Here is a 13,138-nt window from a genome sequence, read left to right as displayed (position 1 = left end):
GAGAGAGAGAGAGCGTGTGTGTGTGTTTGTATGATAGAGTTAACGATTGAAAAACTGCTGAAAAGAAGAGCGAGGTTGTGAAGGGGGGGAGAGGGAAAAGGGAAGCACTGTGTAAAGTAGATAGAGAGAGAAGAGAGTGTGTGTATGGAAGAGGTGGTGCTGGTGTTGGTCGGCCCAAGCAGAAGAAGACGGACAAATTGTTCCTGTCATGCCAGGTCTAAATGCTCTGGTGACTGCCAGGCAAGGTTCTGTTCACGTCCAACCCAGTGTATACGGTATCACAACCAGGTCGGTTCACTCAGTTGACCACTTCTTCAGTCCATCAGTTCACAATCGATGCTTCAGGTGCATCCATGGCGTGAAGTTTGGTGTGGTTTCGAGACGGTAGAGTTTAAAAGTGGGGTACTACTAAACGGCAATGGCAACAGCAGCAGGAGCATCAGCACAACTTCAACCACCAGCGGGAGCGGCAGCGGCAGCCCGGCCAAGGTTCCTACCCTTCCTCCTACTACTCCTCCTCCTTCCAAGTGGACGGACAGATGGATGGATGGGCTCTGAGTGCCCTTGGGAGGGTGTGACCTTGACCACCACCTGGGCGCACCTGGACATTCCTGGACCATCCCTGCACGCGTCCAGCAGGTGGTCGGCTTGCTTTTCATTACAGTAGACTAGCAGCAAATATGTACAGTACGCGCTGTACGGTATGGTACGGTACGGTGCGGTCATTGGAGAAAGAGAAAGAAAAAGAGAAGTGACTGACGAACCCTCCTGCCCTCAGACAGAAAGACTGAGTGACTGAGTGACTGCCTGCCTGCCTGCCTGCCTGCCTGCCTTGCTTGGTAGTACTCGCTTTTTTGCTCATGCTCATGCTCATGCAGTGGACGGACACTATGACATGCTGCAAAGCACCTGGCAGACCATGAAATTACTTCATTAGGTCTGGATATGTTTCCCACAATATCCTCGAGTCTCTTGTTTTGACATCTGATTTCGCCTGGGCGGGCTTAATCGAAATTGGAAATTCCTCTGAAAGTCCGTGCCTTCCATGAATGACTGACTGACAAGGCGTCGTTCCCTGACGTTTTCTCTACTTTCTGGGAAAGTCTGGTAAAGTCTGGTAAGGAACGTTTCCGCCGTGTAACCCGACCGAATCAGGACAGTCCATCTCCCCCAAAGCAAGGGGCGGATCCCGCCGCCCGGTATTGCTAGTGGGGTACGCTGCACCACACCCATTTCTGGGAGCAAACACGTGTATCGAGTAATACCGTGGTACAACCCCCCCATCCGTGGTCATGGGATTCTGGTCTTGGTTTCTGCCTCTGCACATCTCAGGCACACGCTCACATTGAGTGTCACTCTCTGCAATCACACAATCCTCTCTCTTGCGCCTCTCTCTCTCTCGCTCTTCCTCGCACTCTCTCGGAGCCTCTCTGATGCCATGATCTGCACGTCTACGCGACTTAGATATTTCACTGCACACGATGACTCTTTTCGTCACTGTCACATCCACTTGCACCTCTTCAAATAACAACGGTTGCCAACACATCCAACCCCAAGAGACCATGACCATCCTGGCAATGAGGTGACTCTTGACCTCGCCTTCGCCTCCGCCCTCGCCCTCGCCCGAAGCCCATCCTGGAACTTCCAGTGTCATCGATGTTGAAAACATCCATACTGCGTACAGCCACGGCTACAGTACCACGGCTGATCGGCAGGCAAGACATATCTGACACGACTAAGTTTCTCTGTCTCGAGCGAGTGGCATTCCATACTCACCCGCGGCACCTCATCTCCCCATATCTGTGGTGCCTGGGAGCCCACACGCTGGGCAGTCCTTTGTTCCAGATGTGGATTGGCCTAATGCTACCGCCCGCCCTCAGCAGCAAGAAACCAATGAACTGTACTGGCTCACGGCCTTTTGTCACTTGATAATGGTGAACGCCATGCCAATGCATCATCCTCTAGCCCCTGCCTCCGCCTGGCTCTCCCAGTCCTATAACCAACAGCCCTCCGGTCTTATCTGTCTGCGTTTGGTCAAACACTCAAAGACATTGACTAGTCTCACAGATCAAGCCACCGTTGGCTGATCCAGAGACAAAAAGACACCACGCTTGCATGACCCCGTCGCACAAGATACTTGGAACCGCTTGAGATATGCAGCCCCAGAGAACCCACTTCGGCACGAATGCCATTCGCGTCTCGCGTGGATTCCACCTGCCACATGTCGACCATACTTTTTCTCTCATCCCTGACCTCCGTGATCGACTTATGGGGGCATCTTGACTACGTACCATGTTTGGGGCATAGCGCTGAATCCGCAAAGCAGCACAGCACAGTGCCCTGTTCCCCGAGAAGTCGTTCTGCCGCCCAGCCTAGATGCAATTGAAGCTCTGTTCTCCCAAGCGGGCACCATGACCACCCTCGATGTCATGTTGGCTGTCACTCCAGAAATTCCTCTTGATGATGCTTGACACCACAATCTCTGGGTCCAACGGCAGCTAAAACGGGTGTTTACCAGATCATCCATGCTAGTTCGCTACCACCAGCAGCGTGTATGGCCAGCTCCTCACCCGGCTACAGCATGCATGATGCCAGTGAGGCGGCTACTGCATCTTTGTCTGCAGGTCGTGCCGTAGCCCCGCGACCTAGCCTATTCACACCGTCATCCTCCACCCTCGGGACAGGCTCTCATTCGCGTCTACTCTTCAGCACCTGGTCATCCTGTTTGGGGCCTCTTCCGAGCCTGCATGGCGGATGAAAATCGATATGGGGGCACACGCCCAGCACACCAAGAAACGAGCACTTCTTTGGGCAGTAGGGCATCCAAGCCACTACTCGTGCTTGCCTCTGACTTGCGCCCATCAAAGCCAGTTTGACTATCAGCAGGGTATGCTAGTCAGTGCTCACTCGCACAGCCCCGTGCCGCACACTGGCGTCGTGCCTGCGGGCGAAGATATGTCCCAGATCCCCGAGCTGAGCTTGGCCAGATCTCGTTACTACTCTTTGGGACACCACCAACTCGTGCCATATGTTTGAAGGCTGCCAGCACTAAGATCACTTCATCTGACTTGTTACTTTCGTCGTCACCTGCTTTGCGCCTTGTCTCCATCGGTTGATTGCTGTGGCAGCAGGCGCTCAGCGTGGAGAAGGAGAATCGATACTTTTGCCTACTGCGAACGGCCGCTTATCCTTCTTCGTCCTCGCGGCTCGGTCTTACAAATAGAGTTGCAAAGATCCTTCCCCGGGTGCTACGCAGTAAGGGTTCCATCACCCAGGGCAAAGTGCAAATGACCTCGAGAGAGATTCAACTGTCACTGATCCCGGGCCAATACCGTGGCGCCGAGCCAATACAGTGTAAACCATCCACACGAAAGTTGCAATGCCAAAATCGAAAGTTTGTCTTACCTCAAAGATGGGTCTAGACCTATTTGGACAGCATTGAAACATCAAGATACTTGGGACGACGCAGACTTTCGAGAGTGGCTATGGCAAACGCTTGTCCGCAACCTTCCAGTCTTCTGTCGCGACCACTGCAGGCATGCTGCGAGAGCATGTTTCTCCTGGGCCACACGCCTGGGAACCATGCCAACAACTGTCAGCCTGCATGTCTGCCGATGCCATATATCACCCAAGAGTTTCAGACCGGCGTCTCTGGCCTTCTTGAACAAGAGATGGTGTCCGAGCAGGGGAGTTCAATTGTACAGTACTGGACGAACGGCCTAGCGACGTGGAAAACACTCAGTTCGAAGCGGACACTTGACGCTTCCTTGGTACAGTACCTCGCGCCGTCTGCGTGACACCCGCCCAATTGCTCCGTAAACCCGCGCAGCTCCCGACCTGTTGAGTGGGACCCCGCCCGAGGACGCCAACGCACACCAGTCCTCCGACCGGTAACGAGCTCTTCACCTGAGCCCCCTTCCCGCAATCTTGCATGATGATGGAGCATCCATCAAATCCTTGGGCCGCCGCGTTATAGCCAGTCACGGGCTCGCCCCCAACTTGATTCCAGAATAAAACGAGAACCCGGGGTTGCATCGCATGTATTGCATTCAATGCACACGCACTCCTGCAAGGCGTATCCGCATTGGAGTGTGTCCAAGGGGCCAATTGAGGTTACTCTTGCATCATCTCGCCTACAAGATCTGCTTTTTTTTATGGGTACACATGTGCGCACCGGCGTCAGCTTCGACTGGCAACAAGCCAGCTGTGGTGTATGGCAAGCTCGGCTCACAAGACAGAACGAAACCACACCGGGAAGAACTACAGCTGTGCGTCCGAGCACACTTTCCTTGGGCTGATCGTCGCCATCCCTGGGAGTTCTTCTTTTCTGTCCAATGCAAGACCAAGGGCAGTAAACGTTTCACCGCCGGCCACCACAGGACAATGATCAACCACCAACCTTCACCGAAAAAACAGTTCCGAGCCATGATTGGGTATTTGACGCCGTTCTTGGGGTCAACGTGACTTCCCACCGAGCCCACGGTAGTTGATCATTGCTCACCAACTGCCACTTTACCCTTAGAGCGTCGCGTAGCTATCCGTCTACGGGTCGCAAACCGCACAGGCCAATGACAAAGCGATGTCGAAGGAATCCTCACCGGGGTAGCAAAGGTTCGATTGCTCGTTGACCTCGACCGATTGTGGAAATTCCATGCCAAGGGTTTATTTTCGGATGTCACGGTGTGTCACGGGCATGACCCAACAGCCGCGTCTCCGGGTGGCAACCCGCTGGAGTTCTTCAATCTGTGACCATTCCGTACCACATCTTAGTTGGCTATCCTCGGTGTGAGAGTGGTGAAGTGAAGGCATGTGAGACATCACTCGGTCATATAGACTACATCATTCCTCCAGGCACTTCCTGACGGCGTTGGCGGTGAGAACAGGCGTCTATACATTGCTTCGCGGCGCTGACCACCTCCAAGAGATGACGGCTCACGAGTTCGATCCGTCTGTGTTCAACGCCCACCAAGGCATCACTGCCGATTCGCCGGCTGATCGTCCTGGTGACCTCGACCTACGATGCGATAGCCCTCTTACCCCTCCTCAACCTCCCACTCCAATTCTCTAAGTCGCACTTCCGAGTCCTAGCACGCTTTGCTATCTAGGTAGGCCTTGTCCCCCTTCCGGCTTTGGGTTTTAAAACGCCCATTACCGGAACGAAAGCGTCTCAAGCTTTTTGAGACGGTCGGTACTTGTCCCCCAATCCAATGCCTGCGCATGTCACTGGGACCGAGGCGCGGTCAGCAAGGGTCGCGACTCGATGACCACCTTCGCCTGCGGCTGCTGGGCGCAGGATGATGATGAATGATGAAGTGTGGTTCTGGCATACGCCATGTTTCACCGTCAATATTAAAGACGTGGGGCTGCCCTACACAAGTCACTCCCCTGGCTCCCTTGCGCCAGCGCGATGGGACCGAGCTTGGGCCTGTTGGGTGTCTACTTCATCTATGTCTTGTCATCGGGGACTTCTAGGCGGGCGAGCCGGGGGGGAGCAGCCGAGGCCAGTAGACGGAGGGGCAGATTGCGGCATCCTCATCTGCGGGTAGTTCTAAGAAGCCTACGAAGATCGCACCTTGAATCATCCCCCATCCCCCAGCCCAAAGGCGAATGCGAATACCTCTCCCTGCCCAGGAGCCGGCGTGCTCGTCCCTGTTGTGACGATGCTAGAAAGAAGGGCTTGTCATACGTCGGCCATGACGACGGACATGTTGGCAGGCAGCCCGCATTCTCTTGTTCTTTCGTCCGTCTGACGGGGGAAACCCGATCGGTCGGCCGAGCATCAACACGAACGGTGTGCAATGTCGCCCATTGATACCGGCCGAGTTGGCACTGCGCACGTGGGCCAAAGCTCTTCCCTTCCTTGCGGTCCTTGCCTTGCGTGTGCTCCACTTCTTTTCCTTTCCCCAAGTTTCCTCTCCTCCCCTCCCCTCCCCTCCTCTCCACACCCGCCAGGGGCCTGCTTCTCCAAGACATGTGTCGTGTGTCTTGGGAGCGTCGCGGGAGGGAGGGATGCTAGTGGGACCCACACACCTTGGGTGACTGCTGCTGCTGCGAGCACTTTAGCAGCGAGAGGGAGGCATGCGCAGCCATGACTCGGGTATGGAGCTGGGGTGGTACGGGCACGGGCTGCACTGTCGTTGTGGTCAGGGTGTGTAGCTGTGTATGTTTTTCTTAGTGAAGAGGAGGGAGTGAAGCACGGCACGGCGCAGGACGGCGCAGGACGGCGCAGCGCAACACAGCACAGGCACTTACCTTATCTCTGGGAACGGGACTATTGCGCCCCGAGTGGTCGTGGGCAGTTCCTCGATTTCCTTGGCGGTTCACCGCAACGGCTCTCTGCTACAAGCAGTAGCCGTTTGCGTCACGCGTGCTGTGTGTGTACATTGATGTACGTGTATGTGGGCCACCTGTGCTGCTTGACGACTAGGCATCGTGTGGGTGAACGCTCCCGCCTTGATGGGATTACCCCTGGAGATCATTGTGGCCCATGTTGTGCGCGGCCGGCGGTGGTATGAGTTGTGGGTGCTTGCTTGACAAGGTACATGTAGGTGTGTCGCCGGCCGATGTGAAGGCCTTCAAGGTGAGACACTTGAGCTGCAAGAGAAGAGTGGATGACAGTCTCTACTACCGCTGCCGCTGCCTCTATGTGGCGCTGCTGGTGCTGGTCACTGGACGTCTTACTGTCTGACGACGGGCAATATGTGTGTCATCCTACGTGGTAATTAACCTGCCTGCCTGGATACATGTGGAAGCATGCTGCACTACCTCCACGGTGAGCCACCATCACGGCCTGGTGGCGCTGGTCACACATGTGGCGCCTTCGATGGGGGGCACTCGGCTTCCATCTAGGCTTTGAGAGAAGGCCGGCCTGTCTCTCGTCTTGCATCGGGACTATCGAGTGATGTGCAGACGGGTAGGTCTGCCCCGGTCTCTCGTCATGCGCTCCGGATTGCCAACACGCTTTTGAGTGCTTAATCTGGATGACACGACGGTCTTGACAACCCGACCTGTGCCTCGCGCCGCCAAGCTCAAGTATCCTCCGGCAGTTAGCGAGTTCGTCCTCCTGCGGGATTCTTGATAGGGCTTATATGTTTCATTCAATTTTCCCCTAGGCCGCGGCAGGAGAAGATCGGATGGGCGTTCCTTTCATCGTCGATGCGCGGCCCCTCGGGATGCGAGGGCGGGAGGGAAGGGGGGGAAGGGGGAAAGCCGCTCCGCCGTCGACCTGTCAGATGTGGTGATGGCACTGACAAGCGTCATGCTGTGCTGCCCCAGGAGAGAGGGGCGGGGCCGCTTTCGAGGGCTGGCCCTGTGGGGTTGTGTTGTTGTTGTGAAGGACTTGGGATGGCATGAGACTGGGCTTTCTCGCGTATGGAATGGACCGGGAGTGCGGGCAGTTCGTGTTCTCACGATTGCGATAGATACTCGAGATGCGCGTCCGTGCTCGGGATCATCCGTTCCTGCTGCTGTTCAGCTCGGTGTCCCGGGTGCGGCAGCCGCGGATTTGCTTTTTCCCTTCTTCTCTTTTTTGTTTCTCTTTCTGTTTCTGATCCTAATTCCGGGGAGGGCGGGCCATTCGCGTCCTCTTGCCCTCCTCGACGCTTCCCCCTCCCTGTCTATATCGCACTCACATGCGCTGCGTGACATGCGAAAGTGCGCAAAAGCTATATATCTCCCACCGGTGGGGGCGCTCATCTGCGCTCCGGTCGGCTGGGCGGTCTCGGCTGGTTACGTCTTCATGTACGCGGGCAAGCGGCCGCTGGGGGAACACGATGGGTAGGATTGATGTGTGCGAGTATATGTGTGTAAGACGAGGGTGGTAATGGCAACGGTGGTAGCGGCGGCAGCGGCAGCGGCAATGGTAGCAATGGAGGCAGTGGTTGACTCGGCTCCCTGGCTGAGAAGGTGACCCTTTTTTCCTTCCATGGCCAAGCTTTTTTCCTTTTTGTCTCGAGGGGCTTTCATGCTGTGCGACCGCTTTGAGGCCCGGACCGGCCTCCAGGGCACTCTACTGGTGCGGTTGTTCCTGCTGCGAGCTATCTGGTTCGGGCGCGATTGCGAACCGGGTCGGGTGGATCGTAGGATCGGTGCCCCATTGGTATGGTGTTTTGACTTGATGGAGGGTATTATGAATGGCTTCAGGACTTGTCATTTTTCTATCGTGGGATTTTTGGTCACCGGGCACGTTGCATTACCTCCTTACTTTCGGCGGAGAGGGGGCCGGGCAAATTTGCTGGGCTGCATAGTCGGGACCGACAGTCTCGTAGTAAGGGATAAAGTACATTTGTGCGACGGTTACAACTGTTGTTCCTTCGTTCGAATTGCATCTGTATGATATAATATTGCCCTTCATATAGCTGGAGGACTCCGGTGTTACCAGTCGAGATGAGACTTCACGATGTGACAGTGGAGCAAATCCTCCATTCTCCTCAGCACATAGTGGTGATCGTACTCGTCTTCTGATGAAATCGATCACATGTGGGGGCTTCTATATGCAAGCCTGCTTCACGTTGATAGAAGTGCTCAATTGACATCTAAACATTGATGGTTTCGGGTCTCGGTCTGCATCTTGTGCTATTACTAGATAGCAATAATTCCTTGGGTTGGCTGGTTGACTGACCGGTCAATGAAAGAAGTGAGACCTCTGGCGGCAACCGCGTGAAGTTCGTCAGCTTGTGTGATGATGGGTTGTCTTGATATGCTTTGCGAAATAATGACGATGGTCTCATGTGGCATTGTTGCGCTGGGCAGCCTCGGCTCATGCTCGGCCTCTTTGACGGAACTCGTGCGCACGGGGAAGAATTGTCTAGGGCTGGTAGTAACGTTTGCCTTGATAGAAGCAATATTGTAAGACTTTGTTTCGGCTCTTAGTTGTTCGTGCGGTTGTGTCCAACCTGGAATACAATGTTTGGAATAGTCTACGCAGACTGAATCGTTGCCTGGGATGTAAATTGGTAACAGTTTTTTATTTTTATTTTCCTTTCTTTTCCTTGTCCCCCCGACCTACTTCAACTCGGTGAAGACGATGATAAACAGGTTGAAATTCTAGACTTGACCTTTTTTTCGTGTCGAGAAAAATTGAGATGCTTCCTGTCTCGTAGACTTCTTGCGAGCCGTGGGGGTCCAAGGAATTGCTACTTTTCTTTGACTCTAGCATTATGAGGTGTGTGGCGTTTGGTGTTCGATTTTCTGCATCATGTCTCACCTTGGATAATAACTACATGCATGATCCCAATATATCGCCGCCTTGTTATGTCTTATGAAACGTTGATATAACTGATTGGCCTGAGATGATAGCCTTGCGGCCAAGAAGCAGTGTCCATTTTCGATGCTGACGACATTGAATTCACCTCGACCGCTACTTCGGGCTGTGCTGTCAATTCTAGGTACAGTTTCCAGTTCCACTTGAATAGTGAGTAAGACAATTCAAAGTGAGAAAGATAGAAAGTATCCATTGCAGTGTGTGGCGTATGACTGCACAACTGTGCCCAGTTCATCCGGTTCGGTCGAACCTGAAACATAATTGTAGTCATTTCAGTTCCTTGGGCGCGAAACCCTCATCATGACATTATCTTTCCATAATATCGATTATATTTGCATTATCGTGAAACACCTCACAGGCTCACTACCACCACCGTCTGATTCTAGAGTAAAGTCTAAAATTACTCTCGGTAACTCCTCTTGATTAGTTTCCCCAGTGACTTTCAGCGCGGTGACACTCTATGCATATTCCTCAACGCCTCGATGCTCATTGAAGGCATCTTTCGCATGAGCCCGCTCACAAGACAACCACTGTTGACGTGCTGAGCACATCACATCACCGCCCGCCGTCCTCGGCCTCCCACTCAACTCTCTTCCGCTCCAACCACTCCCCCTTCTCAACCCACCTCGTCTCCAGCCACTTAGCCAGCTGCGCATCCTCAAGAGGCAGGTCCTCCATCGCAAAGCGGCGCAGGTGTACCTCGAACTGGTACCCACCGGGCCCGCTGAGCTTGTCGGACCGGATGGTGTCCCAGAAGGGCGGGGCGGCCTGGAACTTTCCGCCGCGACGGTAGGCGATGGTCAGGTCGTAGACGGCCTTGACATGTGCGGCATGACGCACGTGCTGGACGGTGGCGATGAAGCCCTTTGTGCGCGGGTAGAGCAGGTGCTGGGGCTGGGGCCGGCCGTTGGCCTCGCACCAATGCTGCATCTCTCGGTGCTTCTGCGGCGTGAAGCGCGTCGCCTCGCTGAAGGAGATGAGCCAGGTTGGGAAGCGGTGCTGCGTGATGCCTGAGAAGACGCGGTCCAGCTCGCGCTTGTCTTGCTGCCCTGTGAGATGTTAGCGCGGCCTTGCCTTTCCTTCCTTTGTTTGGGTCATGGGTGTCGTGGGTGAGTAAGTGTGAGAGCGGACAATGTGTGACGCGCTATGACGATACGACGATGGCTGTAGGCCGTCGGCCGCCGTGATGACACTTATCAACAGTTCATGAATCGTATGAGAAAGTATCTCATCACTCAAAGTTCGACATCATGATGGAGGGAGAGAAAGAGTCAAAACGCACAGTTCCTGGTCACAAGCGGCATGCCCATGGCCATCAGACCCCAGCCGAGCAACGGGACCTTCTTGAGTTGAGCTTTGGCAAAGTATCTGCAGTACCCAAGCATCTTGGCCCTCATGGCCAGGTGCTGGATCATGTAGAAATCGCTCCAGCCCACATGATTGGCGATGACGACGGCTGACTCGCCCGCCGGGAGCTTGTCGCCGGAGACAACGACCTTGGCACCGTTGAGCCGCTCAAAGATGAACTGGATGCCGGCCCAGCAGGACCAAGCGATGGGACTGGACAGCCTATACGCGAGGAGGGGGTTGAAGGGCCTCAGCAGCAGCAGGAGCGATAGCAGCAGGTCCTGGGCCAGAAGGGCGAGGGCCCAGGGAGTGATGATGGCTATGCCGCGGAGGTGGGCGAGCAGGCTGCCGAGGGTGCTTGCCATCTTGGCGCCCGGCCGGCCGGTCAGGAACGGGAATCTCGGGGCCGGAAAAGACGGATGCGGCCGCGGTGCTGGGCAGAATGAGCCGGGCCACAGGAGCTGTGTGGGCAGTAGACGTGGTGGTTGGCTGGTGGTGTGCAGGTGAGTTGTGTGGCGAGGGAGGCCAGAATGGATGGCGTCACCGACTCAGGATCACTACGTTGAGCTTGTTCCCCGAGGATATCTACCCTAAGCTCAAAGAAAATTGCTTGATCACGGGTGTTGCTGCCGTTGGATGTCGAGCCGGGAAGGACAGAATGACAGCTAGCCCCGTGTTTCAGGGCGTGCAGGCCGGCTGGTGGCCGAGTGGTAGTGGTCGCAGGCTGTCAGTGTAAAGATGCGACGGCACAGATCGGGCAGGCGATGGACGCGATGTCACGTCAACCGCGGCTGTTTCTTTGAGGAACGGAACAGGAGAACAGAAGCCTGTCTAGTGTCGCGTCCGAGCGCGGAAGAAGGCAGTTGGGCAATCGTCGACGCCACAGACGCGACAGACGGAAACAAGAGTGGATTGAGTGGGTTGAAAGATTGGTTGACAGCGGGATCGTCAGAGTGACCGCATCAGATTCCTGATGCGTGATAGAGCGAAGGGCTAGGACTGGGCTGAGACGATCACAGAGATCTGAGGCTCGTGAGGCTCGCGAGAGGGGAATTGGACTGGCTGGCTAGAAGCCGTCGAGCATACAGGTAGGTATAGCCAATTGCATTTCCTGACAGCTAGGTTTTTTGAGGTGAAGAGGGTTGGGGGCCGAGATGATCAAGGATGTATGGCTGCTTCATCGTCATCTCATCCTCATCTTCATCTTCGTCCTCATCCCCATCTCCACCTTGATGCAAGATCCGGCAGGAACGTTCCGATGTTATGGCACGCACTACACTGAACCAATTTTAGGGGGACAAACTTCCCGGTGTATCAGTTGTTTGGATTCACTGCGCCTCTCGAACCCCTAGTCAGAACGTACCATCATGGAGAGGCTCAGAGCTTGTTCAATTGTTTTAATTTTTTTTTTCAGGAGCTGAGGATATGAAGGGATAGAGAAGATTTGAGACGCCAACGAGACTGACAGCCAAAGCTTAGACTAGATACACACCCTTGATACCGTCTACGTACAGCTTGCTGTCATGGGAGGGAGGACCCGCCTGACCCAAGACAGAATGTTTCTCCGGCTCAGACACGATCAGCCACAGCGTTACGCAGTAAGCTGAAAGGGACGAATGGACTGGATAGACCGACAGACAAGAACAAAAGAAAAAAAAAGAAAAGTAGTTGTGCAACGTTGATCGTTATCATGGAATTTGGAAGACGATGGAATGCAGCCAAGGCGGGCCTGCCTTTGTCTGGACTCTGGATCTCTGATCTCTGATCTGGCACTTCTGGTAGAGATATCACATCAGCACTTGGCACTATCGCGGATGCAGCGAATTGACCACTCAGATCTGATAGTAATCGATGCCGCTCACTGCTCACCCTTGCTCGGTACCTTGGCGGTGGACCCACGTGCTGGCCCGCTGAATAAGCTCCTTCTGGATACGGCAGGACCAAGGGTTCCTGCACACTCTGCGCCTCCTGTCCTTGTCCCTTCCTTCGCCCCTCCCCGTTCTGCCCCTCTGCCCCTCCTCACTGGCAGTCGTCGCAATGGTTCTGAATTAGGAGTGAGAGACGACTGAGTACCTAGGTACCTACAAGTAGTGAGGACAGGAGCAAGACCGTCTTCAATCCTGCTCGACTGACCTCCCTTCCAACTTTTGACCTCGACCTCGACTTCACTGTCGACTTGATTCTTTTACTCTCAACACAATTGCGTGCAAACATTGCGTGCTCATTGACCGACTCGACGTTCCTTTGACCTGGCCATTGACCTGGCGTGGCTTGATTTGAGTTGAGCAATCGTCACTACCACCAACCAAGCCGGGCATATTTCATCCGACGTTATCATAGCGACTATCTCTAGTCTATCTAGTCTATCTGGTCCATCAGTTCAACGTCCAACGTGTAGATCTCTGCAGTACCGATAGGGCACTCGTCCATCCTCACCCACGCCATCACCATCGCCACAGCCCAAGACGGTCAGTCGATACCCGCGCCAACTTCCACAATCACACCCACTTTCCCCAGAGACCAACCCAA

General features: G+C 54.6%; 1 protein-coding gene across 1 annotated transcript; it reads right to left on the bottom strand.

The window, feature by feature from the left end:
* Positions 1-9,817: 9,817 nt before the first annotated feature.
* J7T55_010635 (uncharacterized protein) lies at positions 9,818-10,974 on the bottom strand (the record flags this gene model as incomplete). The annotated part of the gene is made up of 2 exons (XM_053130726.1): positions 9,818-10,311; positions 10,545-10,974. The coding sequence occupies 2 exons, from the start codon at positions 10,972-10,974 to the stop codon at positions 9,818-9,820; spliced, it is 924 nt and encodes a 307-aa protein (XP_052990918.1).
* Positions 10,975-13,138: the final 2,164 nt, after the last annotated feature.

Source organism: Diaporthe amygdali, assembly GCF_026229845.1.
Source record: "Diaporthe amygdali strain CAA958 chromosome Unknown NODE_24_length_778219_cov_64_757418, whole genome shotgun sequence".
Lineage (NCBI taxonomy): Eukaryota > Fungi > Ascomycota > Sordariomycetes > Diaporthales > Diaporthaceae > Diaporthe > Diaporthe amygdali.
The sequence above is the reverse complement of the archived record's forward strand: the minus strand, read 5'-3'. Positions and strand labels throughout refer to the sequence as shown.